At 38.6% G+C, this 16,813-nt stretch overlaps 1 protein-coding gene across 21 annotated transcripts in view; it reads right to left on the reverse strand.

Annotated features, from left to right (window-relative positions):
- Positions 1-16,813, reverse strand: part of CEP128 (centrosomal protein 128) — a 478,907-nt gene that overhangs the window by 340,183 nt on the left and 121,911 nt on the right. For all 21 annotated transcript variants that reach the window (XM_089322694.1, XM_070065335.2, XM_070065333.2 and 18 more), the window contains one exon: positions 12,354-12,505. In XM_089322694.1, coding sequence (XP_089178820.1) covers positions 12,354-12,505 — 152 coding nt within the window. The remainder of the gene's footprint in view (positions 1-12,353; positions 12,506-16,813) is intronic.

The raw sequence follows: 16,813 nt of genomic DNA on the forward strand, positions 1-16,813 counted from the left end.
AAAAAAAAAAAAAAAATCCTACACGAAGGATCTCTATGAGAGAGATCCCAATGGAAAGAAGTGGCCATCAAATAAGGATGTACTTTCCTCTGAAGGGAGGAGAGAACTTCCACTTTGTTTATGGCCTTGTTTAAATACTGATGGAGATTGTGGATTCAAAAGGCTTCCATAGCCTTGGCAGCTCATGTCAAGAGTCTCGGGTGAGGCCAGCACTGTGGTATAGCTGGCAGAGCCACTGCCTGCAGTGCCAACATCCCATATGGACACCGGTTCAAGTCCCAGCTGCTCCACTTCCAATCCCACTCTCTGCAGTAGCCTGGGAAAGCAGTAGAAGATGGCCTAGGTCCTTGGGTCCCTGCACCAGCATGGGAGACTCAGAAGAAGCTCCTGGCTCCTGGCACAGCTCCAGCCATTGCAGCCGATTGGGGAGTGAACCAGCGGATGGAAGACCCCTCTCTCTCTCTGCCTCTCCTTCTCTCAGTGTAACTCTTTCAAATAAATAAATCTTAAAAAAAAAAAAAAAAGCATCTCGAGTGATCATTGACATCATACATAAGAGTGTTAATTGTTAGATTAACAACAGCTGTCACTGTGCACTTACTTCCCATGCAGGACTTTTGTCTTCAATGAGTTGTATTATGAGAATTAACTATAAAACTTGTTCTCAAACAGTTCTTTGTGTGTTTGTGTGTGTGTGCAAATAGTGGAAATCTTTACTTAGTATAGAGTTGGTCTTCTGTGTGTAAAGTTAATTGAAAATGAATCTTAATGGAGAATGGGACTGGGAATGGGAGGAGGAGGAGGAGGTGGGTTGAGAGTGGGGGTGGGAGGGCGGGTATGGTGTAAAGAATCACTATATTCCTAAAGTTGTACTTATGAAATACGTACTCATTAAATAAAAGGTTTCTTTGGGAAAAAAAAATTCTCCAATTAAGAGATACAGGCTGGCTAGATGGATTAAAAAACAAGATCCATCTATTTGCTGCCTAGAAGAAACATACTTCACCAACAAAGATACACACAGACTGAAAGTGAATGGATGCAAAAAGATAGTCAATGCTAGTGGAAAAGAAAAAGAACATGTGTAGATGTAGCTATCCTAATATCAGATAAAATGCACTTAAACACAAAACTTATTAAAAACAACAAAGAAGGGCACAGATGAAGTAATGATGAGATACCAATTCAACAGGAAGATGTGACTATAATAAATGTATATGCACAAAATTACAGGGTGCCTAGCTGTTTAAAAGGAATGTCAACAGATCTAAAGAGAGACATAGACTCCACTACCATAGTAATGGGACACTTCAACACCCCCCTTTCTTCAGTGTACAGATTAATCACACAGAAAATCAACAAAGAAACAACAGAACTAATCTTCACAATGGACCAAATGGATCTAACTGATATCTACAGAACCTTTCAACCCACAGTTGCAGAATACGTATTCTTTTCATCAGTACATGGAATGTTCTCTAGGATAGACCTTTCAGCAAATTCAAAAAATCAAAATCATACCATGCATCTTTTCTGATCACAATGGAATGAATCTGGAAAATAACAACTCAAGAATCTCTAGAATATATACAAACACATGGATATTTAACAATATGAACAGTGAGTGGATCAAAGAAATCAGAAGAGAAATCAAAAAAATTTCTGGAAACAAATGTAGATAATAATCCATCATATCAAAACTTATGAGATACAGCAAAAGCAGTGTTAAGAAGGACATTTATATAAACTACTGCCTATATCAAGAAATCAGAAAGGCACCAAATAAATGAGCTATCATTGCATCTCAAGGACCTATAAAAACAACAAACCAAACCCCAAATTAGTAGGAGTAAAGAAATAATAAAAATAAGATGCTAATCAAAATTAAAACCAAAAAAATACAAGATCAGTGAAAAGAAGAGCTGTTTTTTTAATAAATAAACAAAACTGACATACCATTGGCCAAACTAACCAAAAGAAAAAAAAAGTGGGAGAAGACCTAAATCAATAGAATCAGAAATGAAAAAGGAAATGTAACAACAGTTACCACTAAAGAAACATCAGTAATTACTACAAAGAACTGTATGCCAACAAATTGGGAAATCTAGTAGAAATGGAAAGATTCCTGGACATACAACCTACTTAAACTGAGCCATGAAGACATACAACATCTAAACAGACCAATAACCAAGACAGAAATTGAATCAGTAATAATGACTCTCCCAACAAAGAAAAGTCCAGGTCTGGAGGGCTTCACTGCTGAAGTCTACCAGACATTTAAAATAAATAAATAAATAAATAAATAAATAAAGTCATACTTCTCAAGCTATTCAAAACAACTGAAAGGGAGAATCCTCACAAATTCCTTTTATGATGCCAGCATCACCTTAATTCCTAACCCAGAAAAAGATAAAACAGAGAAAGAGAACTAAAGACCAATTTTCCTTATTAACATAGAGGCAAAAATTCTCAATAAAATACTAGCCAATTAAGTCCATCAGAAATCATTCACCTGGACCAAGTGAGATTTATCCCTGGTATGCAGGGATGGTTCAGGATTCTCAAATCAATAAATGTGATACATCAGATTAACAAACTGAAGAAAAACCGTATGATTATCTCAACAGATGCAAAGAAAGCATTAGATAAAATACAACACCCTTTCATGATGAAAACTTAAGCAAATTGGGTATAGAAGGAACATTCCTCAACACAATCAAGGCAACTTAAAACAAACCCATGGCCGGCGCCGCGACTCACTAGGCTAATCCTCCGCCTTGCGGCGCCAGCACATCGGGTTCTAGTCCTGGTCGGGGCGCCGGATTCTGTCCCAGTTGCCCCTCTTCCAGGCCAGCTCTCTGCTGTGGCCAGGGAGTGCAGTGGAGGATGTCCCAAGTGCTTGGGCCCTGCACCCTATGGGAGACCAGGATAAGTACTGGCTCCTGCCATCGGATCAGCATGGTGCGCCGGCCACAGCGCACCAGCCGCGGGGGCCATTGGAGGGTGAACCAACAGCAAAGGAAGACCTTTCTCTCTGTCTCTCTCTCTCACTGTCCACACTGCCTGTCAAAAAATAAATAAATAAATAAATAAATAACCATGGCCAGCATCTTATTGAATAGGGAAAAGCTAGAAGCATACTCAATAAGATTCAGAACCAGAAAAGGATGTCCACTCTCACTATTATTATTCAATATAGTCCTGGAAGCTGTTGCCAGAGCCATTACGCAAGAAAAAGGAATTAAGGAGACATAAATTGGAAAGGAGAAAGTCAAATTATCCTTATTTGTGGATGACATGGTTCTATATATAGGAGAACCAAAAGACTTCACTGAGAGACTACTGGAACTCCTAATGTTATGCCCAGTTCAGTTGTCCCCGAAGACCACCAAGGAGCCGATACCGCTGTAAAGCACACAAGAGTTTTATTGCAGGTCTGGGCCTGGACTCTAAATCAACACCAATACAGCCGGTCTGAATTGAGAGCCCCGACCCTTCAGTGAACAGGGTTTTTATAGGGTTTTCAGAGACATTCTATACATCATGGTACCATTTAGCAAATCATCTCATCCCGCGGGAAATTCAAAGGACATCTCCTAGAATTGATTAGTGCATCCAGTGGCGGGAACGGACCTACTAAAGGTGGTTGGATGGCTTTGGGGTTGATGCCTTTTGAATTGATTGGCCGAAGCATAGGGTCCGAGCTGATGGGGAGTACATGCCAAACTGCAGGGTCTCAGGTAGCTATCAATCACCTTATCTGCCCTGAGAAGACACCAGGAACTCTAGGTATTTCTCTGTTATCTGTTAATCGGCTGTTGCTAGGAGAGTTTATTGCAAGGGGAGTTCATTTATTTACTTTTAGGAGCTTCTGGCTCAGAGTTCAGGGCCTGGTCAGGCCCAAGTTACAAGATGGAGGCCTAATTAAAAATAGTTACACCTTGATCCAGGCTCAGGTCTCACACTAAGAGTTTGGTAAAATGGCAGGATATAAAATTAACACAAAAAGTAACCTTTGTATACAAAGACAATGTCATGGCTAAGAAAGAATTTCTAGGTGCAATCACATTCACAATACCTACAAAAAAATTAAATACCTTAGAATAAATTTAACCAAGGAGGTCAAACACATCTATGAGGAAAATTCAAAACATTAAAGAAATAAATAGAAGAAAATACAAAAAATGGAAAAATTTTCCATCTTCATGGATTGGAAAAATTAATATCAAAATGTCTATTCTACAAAAATCAACTAACACATTCAATGTGATACCAATCAAAATACGAACATTTTTCTCAGATCTAGAAAAAATAATGCTAAAATTCACATGGAAACACATAAGACTACAAATAGCTAAAGCAATCTTATACAACAAAAAAAAAGCCAAAGCATCACAATACCAGATTTCAAGACATACTACAAGGTAGTTATAATCAAAAAGGCCTGTACTGGCAAAGAAAAAAAAAAAAAAAGACTTGTAGACCAAAGGAACAGAATAGAAACTCCAGAAATCAATCCACATATCTACAACCAACTTATCTTTGATAAAGAAGCTATATTCAATCCCTGGGGCAAGGGCAGTATCTTCAACAAACAGGGCTGGGAAACAGCCTACAGACACATGAAAAAAATGCTCAGAATCACTAGCCATCAGGGAAATGCAAATCAAAACCACAGAGAAGGGGCCAGTGCTGTGCGGGTTAAGGGCCTGGCCTGAAGTGCTGGCATCCCATATGGGCGCTGCTTCTAGTCCCAGCTGCTCCTCTTCCGATCCAGCTCTGCTATGACCTGGGATAGCAGTAGAAGATGGCCCAAGTCCTTGGGACCCTGCACCTGCGTGAGAGACCCAGAAGAAGCTCCTGGCTTTCGATTGGCACAACTCCAGCCATTGCGGCCAATTGGGGGAGTGAATCATCGGATGGAAAACTTCTCTCTCTGTCTCTACCTCTCTCTGGAAACCACAGTGAGGTTTCACCTCACCCCAGTTAGAATAGTTCTAACATAGAAACCAACAAATAATAAATGCTGGTGAGAATCTGGGGAAAAAAAAGTACCTAATTCACTGTTGATGGGAATGTAAATGTGTGCAGCCATTGTGAAAAAGATCAACCATATGACCCAGCAATCCCACACTTGGGGATTTACCCAAGAGAAATGAAATCAGCATATAAAAGTATTACCTGTACCCTCCATGTTCATTGCACTTCAGTTCACAACAGCTAAGACACAGAATCATCCCAAATGTCCAACTGATGACTGTATAATGTAATTATGGCATATATACACTGAAATATTATTCAGCAGTTGAAAAAAATGAAATCCTGTCTTTTGTAACAAATTGGATGCAACAGGAAACCATTATACTTAGTGAAATTAGTGAGTCCTAAAAAAGACAATACCATATGTTTTCGCTGCTCTGTGGTAACTAATAGATTATTTAAAATGTAATATATAGGAGTGAAATTAACATTTTGAGATTCAATGATTGTCTACAGCTCTTGTCTCTGCTGTTTCAGAACAGAGTTGTTGTTGCTTATGTCTACATACTATTTGTTGAACTCCTTACTTACTGTAAGGTTAATCTTATGAACATAAAATAAACTGAAAATACATCTTTGTAAAAATTAATAGTGGGAAAAAGAGAAGAGGAATAAGTGGGAGAAAGCAGTTGGGAGGGAGGGTATGGTGGTAAGAATCTCTATGTTCCTTCATCTGTGTATATAAAACACATGAAATTTGTACAGCTTAAATAAAATTTAAGAAAATAAATGAAACTTTGTTTTTAAGAATATTCAGATAATACCTTCTTTTACAACATGTACTTGCATAAGATGTAAAAAGTAAAGATTTTTAAAACAAAGTAGAACATAAAATTACAACCAGAGTAATTATGATCTCTAATACCTTAGGTATCTAAGGTGTCTACTAAAAACAGCATTGAATTAGGCAGTATTGTCCAACAAGGTAGCCAGGTTTATAGAAGAATTCAAGAATCAAGTTTATGATAAAAGAAAAGAAACTGCCTTTTGTTTCTACTCTACTAATCATTACAAAAAAAGTCAACAGGGCCAGCATTGTGGTATAGCAGGTAAAGCTGCCACCTGTAATGCCTGCATCCCATATGGATGCCCAGTTGTGTCATGGCTGCTCCATTTCCAATCCAGCTTCCTGCTTTACTGGCTTCGAAAAAGCCGAAGAAGATGGCCCAAGTGTTTGGGCTCCTACCACTTACATGAGAGACTTGGATGAAGGTCCTGGCTCCTGGCTTCAACCTGGCCCAGTGCTGGCTGTTTTAGCCATCAGGAGGGTGAATCAGCAAAGGAAAATCTTTCTCTCTTTGTCTTCCTCTCTAACTTATTTTCAAAAAAATCTTCTTTTAAAAGTTATTATCATTTCTTTTTCCTACTAGCTTTTCATTTTTTCAAAAGTAAATTCTAGCATTATAGTCCCAAGCTTCTGCTAATGAATAATCATGTCAGTTGTCACTCAATTATCACATTTACTCCAAATTATGTTCAATACTTCAGGTTTTTTTCTCTCTCTTTGAAGTTTGTTGAATTTAAAAGTCAAAAAAAATTTTTTTAGAAGAAGAGTAAGTTGATGGAAGATGGAGACAGAGATTAAATCAGGGGGAATTTGTGATCAAGGATGCTTGCAATTCTTATGAATACAAATAGCCTATGGAGGTTAATGAGGTTCCAACTGAGTTTAGAAAAAAGGGCAAAATGCACTTAATATTTTCTATACATATACAGATTTAAGGTTTTTGGTACAATTTGAAAGGTAAATCATGCAAACTAAATCGTAGATTACTTCCATTTGATTTCTAACTATTTGTACTGTTTTTCCCCAGTGTAAAACACAGCTTAAAATAAATATTCTGGATAAACAAAATTTAACACAATTAGTGATTCAGAGTAAAGGATTCCTTGTATATTACAACTCTTTCAGAAGTAAATGTGTTTTTAAGAAATGCCTGAAACCACAAACTAGCTTTAAAAAATAATCAAAGGAGTGTGCATTGTGGCTCAGTGGGTTAAGCTGCTGATTGGGATGCCCACATCCACATCCAAGGCCTGGTTCCTCCATTTCTGACTCAGCTTCCTGCTAATGCAACCTGGGAAGAGACAGGTGACAGATCAAGTACTTGGGGTTCCGATGCCCATGTGAAAGACACAGCTGAAGTTTCTGGCTCCTGGCTTTGGCCTGGTCCTGCACTGGCTATTGTGGGTATTTGGAGAGTGAACCAGCATATGGAAAATCTCTCTTTCCTCTCTCTTCTCTCTTCTCTCTCCTCCCTCTTCCTCTCCTCTCTTGTGTAAATGGCAATAATAAACACTTAAAAATAATAATCACGTCAATTAAGTACCTAGTATGGGTATCACATTATGCAGGAACACAGTGGGACACACCAGACAACACCTGGTTTTCATCCCATGCCCACTTGGGATCTGATAAAGGGAACAGACACCTTTAATTCATCCCTTAGTGGCTCTTAGCAGGTTGCAAGTTACAATTATAATATCAATGCAAACTGTCAAATGACCCAGAGCAACATCTGGGCACAGCAACATATTGAAAGAAAAAATAAATCTAAGGTTGAACAGCAGAATGGGAGCACTAGAGAAGACTGTTAGAAAGGTAATAGATGTCACTTGAACACACTCCAGGAATAAAGACAAAGAACCTCACTGAAGTAAATAAGGACTATGTTTAACAGAGTTGGAAAGCTGGGGAGCCTTACTATTGCCAGGAACAAGCAGCTCTTTAGACACCATTATTCTCAATTTCTGTGTTCACCAAGACATTATTTGGCTACTAATTCTAAAACCTGGGTATAAAAATTGGGAGACTAGCACCAAGCACAAGAGAACAGTGTTTTAGTATCTATACAGGATGTCTATAGGGTAACTCAATAACTGGCACTCAAATACTGCTTTCTTGTGGGTTTAACTGTTATTATAAGCCAGTACCTTGGGTCACATTAACTCTAAAACACAGAAAACAAAAGTTTTCATATGTAACAACAAGATATTGAAACATGTCTTAATTATGTAAGGACATAAAAGTCAAGTTTGTCTTGGGAACAGGGTAGCTGGCTTTCTCCAACATTGCCTTTGCTACTTTATTTTTACCTACTTTTAAATTTTAAAGGCATACACTAAGATTACTTTAAGACAGTCTGAATTAGATGTCACAAGAACATTAGTGATATAGACAAAAGGAAAAAGGAAATCACTTTCAGCTAATGTAACCCACAAAGATTTCAGAGAACAAACAGTTTAGGATTCTACAAAAAGAAAAGATATTACAGAAACAGAACAACTGGAACAAAAGCCAAAATAAATAGAAATGACTCGGGAAATTTTAGAAAAAAATGAATTACTTGTTAAGATTATATATTAAGTTCTAAACAATAGTTGTCAGAAAATCTAGCTTTAAAATAATGATATGAGGACAGTGTTACAGCACAGCAGCCTGAAGTGCCACCAATCCATGTGAGCGCCAGTTGCTGTCTTGCCTACTTTACTTCTGATCCAGCTCACTACTGACGGACCTGAGAAAGCAGCAGAAGATGGCCTAAGTACTTTTTCCCCCTGAACCCACTTCAGAAACCCAGATGAAACTCCTGACTCCTGGCTTCAGTCTGGCTCAGCCCATGCCACTGTAGTCATTTAGGGGGTGAATGAGGGGATGGAAGATAGATCTCTCTCACTCCTTCCCTTCCTTCCTCCACCCCCTGCCCAAATCACTGCCTTTCAAATAAGTAAATAAATCTTTTAAAAAGAAAAAGAAAGATCTTTTATAAAAACTAAATAAAGATATGATTAAACAAATCATTAGAACTATTTATACCAACATTCTTTGACCTAACCAATAATCTCATTTTCATGCATTTTTAAAATTCATATTTGGTCTCTAGAAAGCAACTGAAATAGATTATTCTTCAATTTTTATATAATGTATAAGGCAAAAGCTCCATACTATCTGACATTTTCTGAAAAGAAGCCAGAAACTAAATGGTATTGAGTTAAACTTCAATAAAATCCTGAGCCATTAGAGGTTATAATTGAGCGGTTTCTGACTTGTATCTCTTATAAACTCTGCCCTACAAATCACTTTGAGAAAACTTGGGGAATAAAAATAATCGAAAAGCCTCTACAAAGTCTGAAAAACCAGGCATAATCAGAACTGCTACTACATCTAAAACAACTTATGTGCAATTAATCAAGTTAGTTAATAGTCACAGATTATTAAAACTATTAATATAACATTCTTAGTCACTGGTTTGACAAAGGAGAAAGCCATTGACTTCACAAAACTATATTTGCATTAATACCAATATATGGCTGGCGCCGCTGCTCACTAGGCTAATCCTCCGCTTTGCGGTGCTGGCACACCGGGTTCTAGTCCCAGTCGGGGTGCCAGATTCTGTCCTGGTTGCCCCTCTTCCAGGCCAGCTCTCTGCTGTGGCCAGGGAGTGCAGTGGAGGATGGCCCAAGTGCTTGGGCCCTGCACCCCATGGGAGACCAGGATAAGTACCTGGCTCCTGCCATTGGATCAGTGCGGTGCGCCGGCCACAGCGCGCCAGCCACAGCGGCCATTGGAGGGGGAACCAACGGCAAAGGAAGACCTTTCTCTCTGTCTCTCTCTCTCACTGTCCACTCTGCCTGTCCAAAAAAAAAAAAAAATACCAATACACATGGGCATTTCTTTCTTCTTTTTTTTGTTTAATTTTTAGTTATTTTACTTTTTTTTTATTTATTTATTTGAAAGAGTTACAAAGAGAGGTAGAGAAAAAGAAAGAGGTCTTCCATCCACTGGTTCTCACCCCCAATTGGCCACAATGGCAGGAGCTGTGCCACTCCAAAGCCAGGAGCTTCTTTCGGTCTCCCACGTGGGTGCAGGGGCCCAAGGACTTGGGCCATCTTCTACTGTTCTCCCAGGCCATAGCAGAGAGCTGGATTGGAAGAAGAGTAGCCAGGACTAGAACTTGCTCCCACATGGGATGCTGGCACTTCAGGCCACAGCGCCAGCCCCAAGTTATTTTATTTCTAACAATAAGAAAATATGAAGAAATAAAACTGGTTAATGGAGGCAGCATTTGTTGTAGCCGTTCAGATGCCCGCATCCCACATCAGATTGCGTAGGTTTTAGTTTTGTCTCCATTCCCAATTAAGTTCTGGGCTCCTAGCTTCAGGCTGGCCCAGTCCTGGCCACCATGGGCATTTGAGGAGTAGATCTGTGGATGGAAGCTCATTCTCTCTCTCTCCTTCTCTCTCTCTCTCTCTCTGATAAACAAATATTAAAAAAAAATATATTAAACTAGCTAATGGTAATCTCTGCCAGGAATGAATGCTTTTTGTGATTTCTTCTTCAATGGCAACTGGAGAGAGAAAAAAAATCTTTGTACAAAAGGAATTTGTTCTTAGAAGTGAGATACAACTTTCTGCATTAACTACACAATGTCAACTGCAAGAGGTAGGAAATTGTCTGAGTTTTTGTTCACTGCTATACTGCATGTAGAACAGTGCCTGACACATAACAAATACTCCATAACATTGGGTGTATGAATAAAAACCTCTCTTTCCAATTGTTTCTCATTCTTAAATCCTATACAAATAGTCCAAATTGACCCATGAAAACTCAAGCTCTTCCCTAACTTATGTAAAGCATAACAAGACTATTAATTAAGGACAAGCAGAAAAGTCCTTGAATGAGAGCACTATTGGGCTACTCCAAGCCACTTATTTAACTGCCCACATATTTGAGATCATTTTCTTCTTTTCATTTTATACCAAATGAAGAGAAACAATGGGAACGAAGTAAAGAAGGGAGAGAAGGAGGCAGACAGGACCAACAGATAATATGAACAGCTAGCAAAGGGGCTTATCTACCTTTTATGTTTATTAGCATAGCTTTAAAATTAAAGACTTAACTTCAGCAAAACACGTTCATTAACAAGATCAAGGGGCAAAATAATACCCATGAAGAAAACTTTAAAAGTCATATAATTACCATTGCAACGAGACTGTTTCTGATAAGTATTTTCTAAACATGTAAAGGGCTTTGTAAAGAGTATGCCCATATTTCATTATCTTTATAATCTGAATTTTGAACAAATCTAGAAGATATTTTCTACTGACATGCTGATAAGATGAAAGAGAAACTCAGACTGGAGTAACATTAAATATTTGCTCTGGGTTAAATAAAGTCAGGTGCTTTTAATACCAATTTTCTACTTTTCATTACAATTTTGGAAAATCCTTCAAGTGGTCCAACTTATTACATTTAGAATACAAGTGTACTAATAAAAACAGATACAGGGGAGGATTGATACATATTTATTTCCAAATGTGTCACCCATGTTTGATCTAATTTGCATAATTATAATTGGAATAAAGCCATTTCCTCATCCATGTTAGACAAAAGACAAGCAGAAATGGTAGTTGCCTAGTTACATTTCATTTGTGGCTTCCATATCATTCATGATAACTATACAATTCTAAATTAATGAAGGCATCACAACACTAACTCACACAAAAGAGCTGAAGACTCAAAAACCTTTATAGTTCCAAAAAAGAAATAGCAGTAATACCTTTGCACTATAGCTTCTGCCAGAACCACCTCCAAAAATAAATGGTAATTCACTGTTCTCACTCTTAGCAAAGAAAGGTCCCTCTTCCGAAGGAAGGGCTTAACTGTTACCAGAACAAAAAATATTTTGTATTTAATAATAGACAAGGATTTCACTGTGACACAGGAGAAAAATCCAATTTCCTGGCATTAGGGTTCCAAATAAAAGAAAACTGAATCCAGGCCGGCGCCGCGGCTCAATAGGCTAATCCTCCACCTAGCGGCACCGGCACACCGGGTTCTAGTCCCAGTCGGAGCGCCGGATTCTGTCCCAGTTGCCCCTCTTCCAGGCCAGCTCTCTGCTGTGGCCAGGGAGTGCAGTGGAGGATGGCCCAAGTACTTGGGCCCTGTACCCCATGGGAGACCAGGAGAAGCACCTGGCTCCTGCCTTCGGATCAGCGCGGTGCGCCGGCCGCAGCGTGCCGGCCGCGGTGGCCATTAGAGGGTGAACCAACGGCAAAAGGAAGACCTTTCTCTCTGTCTCTCTCTCTCACTATCCACTCCGCCTATCAAAAAAAAAAAAAAAAAAAAAAAAAAAAAAAAAAAAAAAAAACTGAATCCATAGAAATTTCCATATATTAGTAAATTACTAACATAAACTTACTTATCAAAACCCAAATTAAAGTTCATAAAATAACATCTCTTTAAATAAAAATTTCATAGGCAGTTCTAACAAAATTAAACTTCCAAACACACTTAAAAAGAGCAAACTCACCTGTATTTGTGCTGACAAATGTGCTTTCTCCTTGTCTTTGCGCTCCATGCACCGCTTTACTTCCTCTAACTCGGATGCCATTGTACTGAAGTTCAGCTGCACTCTCAAATCTGTCATCTGCTTCTCCAGATCCTGTTTTTCCCGCTCTACCCCTTAAAAGAGAAAATATGAAGGTAAATGGCTATCTTTTATTCAAATGAAAATGCATTTTCAAATGATACTGAGCCCCATTGTTTTAATATTCTAGCCAACATAATCCACTAGATTCAATAATCTTTTCAGACTTTGGCAGTCCATTGTTTCACAAGTATCACAAAGTTTTCAAAAATATATATGTTGCTATGTCATCCAATTCTACTTTGATATTATAATCTATCTGATTTCTAGTAAATTTATTTCAGGAAAATCCTACACACACATTAAATTTTGCTCACATCTCTATGTTACCACCAAATTGTAAAACAAAAATACTAAAAAATTTTCAACTAAACTACTCCCTCTGACCAAAGGGTCTAAGGACTTCACAATGAAATGCTTTTATTGCAAAATAACCAACAAAAGATACTGATCAATTTCTGACTGTGTACAAACACCAATTTACTAATTCTGGAGACTACTGCCTAAAATTAGATCACTGAACAAAATAATTTAACATGAAGTACTGCTCTATGATGCACAGGGCACATTACATACAGCATGCCCTTCAATACAAAGATGAGTAACTAAGCCATCCTCAGAGAGCTTGCTTTCTAGAAACAGACAAGACATAAAGTCCTTCCTTGACAAGAGAATGTCAACAATTGGAATATATATTATCAATTTAAGACCATATTTTCTCTAGCAGATTCCTTCCCAAAAAAGGAAGGTGGGAAAAAGAAAACACTAAACCAAATTTATTCATCATTCATAAAATATATCCCAGTGCCAGAAATATTTAAAGAGAGGCCGGCGCCGCGGCTCAATAGGCTAATCCTCCGCCTTGCAGCGCCGGCACACCGGGTTCTAGTCCCAGTCGGGGCACCAGATTCTGTCCCGGTTGTCCCTCTTCCAGGCCAGCTCTCTGCTGTGGCCCAGGAGTGCAGTGGAGGATGGCCCAAGTCCTTGGGCCCTGCACCCCATGGGAGACCAGGATAAGTACCTGGCTCCTGCCATCAGATCAGCGCGGTGTGCCGGTCGCAGCGCACCAGCCGCGGGGGCCATTGGAGGGTGAATCAACGGCAAAGGAAGACCCTTCTCTCTCTCTCTCTCTCTCTCTCTCACTGTCCACTCTGCCTGTCAAAAAAAAAAATATTTAAAGAGATCAAAATTATGCACACTAGAAAGGAAGTCATAAAACTAGAGATGCATTTCAATAGCATGATAAAACACTGACAGGCATGAGCATTATAAATAAAAATTAACAAAAATAATTTACTGTATCTTGGTCAGAAATAAGGACCAAAGAATTGGAAACTAAGTTATATTTGAATAATGTAAAATTTCTCCAAACAAAGGAGATGGAGTTCAGATGTTAATTTAGGGAATAGAAATAGCATAACCCAAGGGTGCAAAACTGAATTTAATATCCAGGTAATACACACCCAGTAGTTCTAAACAGTGAACACCCAGAGCATGCAGGTCGGAAGAGTGGGCAGGGACTTTGTGTTGCTAGAGAACTTTCAATTTATCCTACAGACTTTATATTCTATAAAGGGTCAGATAATAAATATTTCAGCTATACAATCTATGTCACAACTACTCAATTCTGCTACTGTATTGTGAAAGTAGACCAAACAAAGGGACTAGCTGTCTTCCGATAAAGTTTATTTTCAAAAACAGGTAGAAGTCTGCATTTGGTCCATTGTTCCTACTTACCTATTCACACTACATCTCCAAATTGAAAATACATTTAGTTGTTTATGTGGAAATGTATGTATTGACTTTATAAACACATGTATTTGGTTATTTTATAAATGTATTTATAAATCTATATACTTTATGTGCATGCTTACAACGTACGTCTCAATAGCATAAACAGATAGATATGCTTCATTTTATATTTATATATATAAAACATTTTCAAAGATATATATAAAAAATACATAAGGGTCAGTGTTATGGTACAACAGGTTACTGCCACTTATGAGTGCTGGTTGGAGTCCCAGCTGCTCTACTTCTAAACTAGCACCCTGCTAATGCATCTGGGAGAGCAGCAGAAGATGGATCACGTACTTGGGCCACTGCCACCCACATGGGAGACCCATTTCAAATTCCTGGTTCCTGGATTTGGTGTGGCGCAGCCCTGGCAATTTCACCCATTTAGGGAGTGAACCAGTAGATCAAAGATATCTCTCTTTAAAATAAATAAATTTCAAAAAAAGACATGAAATGTATATAAATATAAATATTACATGATATAAATGAGGCACAAATGTGTATATATACATATGTTCACTTTATGGATGTATATATATTTAGCACAGAGACAAAATATTTTGATATGTTTTATAATATATACACGTAAAATAAGCTTATTTATAAATACATGCTTATTTATACATAGAAACACATATATATATAATGACACTTTTCCCAAAATTTGGATTAAAATACAAACAGTATTACAAATGCTCTCATGCCACATCCAAAGGACTGTCTCATATAATCCAGAATGCTTGGGTCATTACAGCAACGGAGAGCTCAAGTTTGTTGTAGAAAAAGTTTGGGTCTCTCTATGATTTGAACTCATTTTGTAGTCATCAGGAGAAAAATCTACAGTTGTCTTTAATTACTGAAAGTATTCTCTAAAGATGAAAAAATCTTAGAACTGATAAAAGAAGGTAAAAAGTCCATTATCACATTTTAAAGAGCTACTGGAAAGTACTCTGATTAATCTGATAAGTTTGATTTTTCTAGTCCTAAAAGACTTACATGCCAAAAATAACTATATTTAAGAATTATCAATACATGTAACAAATGTGGTAGTATTTACCAACAAAATGAGAATTCCAATATGTATCTGTGAAAATCTGATGAATAAACTAATAGCTTAGAGTCTTCTTTTATAAATAAATGATATTTGATACCAAGGGATATTTAAACTATACTAGCTCATTAAAATTAATTGAGGGACAGGTGTTATAGTACAGCAGGTTAAGTCACAATTTGGGATGCCCGCATCCCACATCAGAGTGCCAGTTTGAGTCCTGGCTATTACATGCTTCTAATCCAGTTTCTTAGTAATGCAACCTGGGAGGCAGCAGGTGATGGCTCAAGCACTTGAGTTCCTGCCATCCAAGTGGGAGACCCAAATAGAGTTCCCTGCTCCTGGCTTGGGCCTGACCCAGATACACCATTGCCATTGTAGCCATTTGGGGAGTGAACCAGCAGATGGAAGATAACATTCTATCTCTGTCTCTTGTCTCTCTCTCTCTCTCTCTCTCTGCTCTCCCTCAATCCCTCCCTCTGTCTCTAACTCCTCCTTTCAAATGAACAATTTTTTTTTTTAATTTTGAACTGAATCTAATTGCTCATATATTGAAAACTTGGACAAGGGGCTGGTGCTGTGGCGCAGTGTTAATCCTCTGCCTGTGGCACTGGCATCCCATATGGGCGCCAGTTTCAGTCCTGGCTGCTCCTCTTCTGATCCAGCTCTGCTATGGCCAGGAAAAGCAGTGGCTGATGGCCCAAGCACTTGGGCCCCTGCACCTGTGCATGGGAGACCAAGAAGCAGCTCCTGGATCCTGGCTTCAGATCAGCTCAGCTCCAGCCACTGTGACCATTTGGAGAGTGAACCAGCGGAGGAAGGACCTTTCTCTCTGTCTCTCCCTCTCTCTGACCATAACTCTATCTATCAAATAAATAAATAAAATCCTTAAAGAAAAAAAAAAGAAAGAAAGAAAGAAAGAAAGAAAGAAAGAAAGAAAGAAAGAAAGAAAGAAAGAAAGAAAGAAAACTAGGAAAAAACAAAGTGAAAAATGGAACTATGTTTAAAATTTTTGTTTTATTTATTTGAAAGGCAGAGTCACATAGAGGCAGAGGCAGAGAGAGAGAGACAGAGATTTCCATCCACTGGTTCACTTCCCCAATGGCTGCAATGTCCAGAGCTGCACGGATCTGAAACCAAGAACCTGGAGCTTCCTCTGGGTCTCTCGTGCAGGTTCAGGGGCTCAAGCATTTGTGCCATCTTCCACTGCTTTTCCAGGCCATTGCGCTGGATCTGAAGAGGTATAGCTGGGACTTAAACCGGCACCCATATGGGATGCCAGCACTGCAGGCGGTGGCTTTATCTGCTACGCCACAGCGCTGGCCCCTGTTAAATACATGGAACAGTACAAACAAGCACACTCAACTGGAAGACATGGGAAACAGGAAAAATTTCCACTACTACCTTTGCAGGTGCTTTCTTAAAAATAAAGTCCTAAGAGATAAAGAAGTCTAACAACTAAAATGAGTTTTGAAATCAAGCACACATGGCCTTA

The sequence above is a fragment of the Oryctolagus cuniculus genome, chromosome 20 (assembly GCF_051225735.1).
Source record: "Oryctolagus cuniculus isolate XC-2025 breed Fujian yellow rabbit chromosome 20, ASM5122573v1, whole genome shotgun sequence".
Taxonomy (NCBI): Eukaryota; Metazoa; Chordata; class Mammalia; order Lagomorpha; family Leporidae; genus Oryctolagus; species Oryctolagus cuniculus.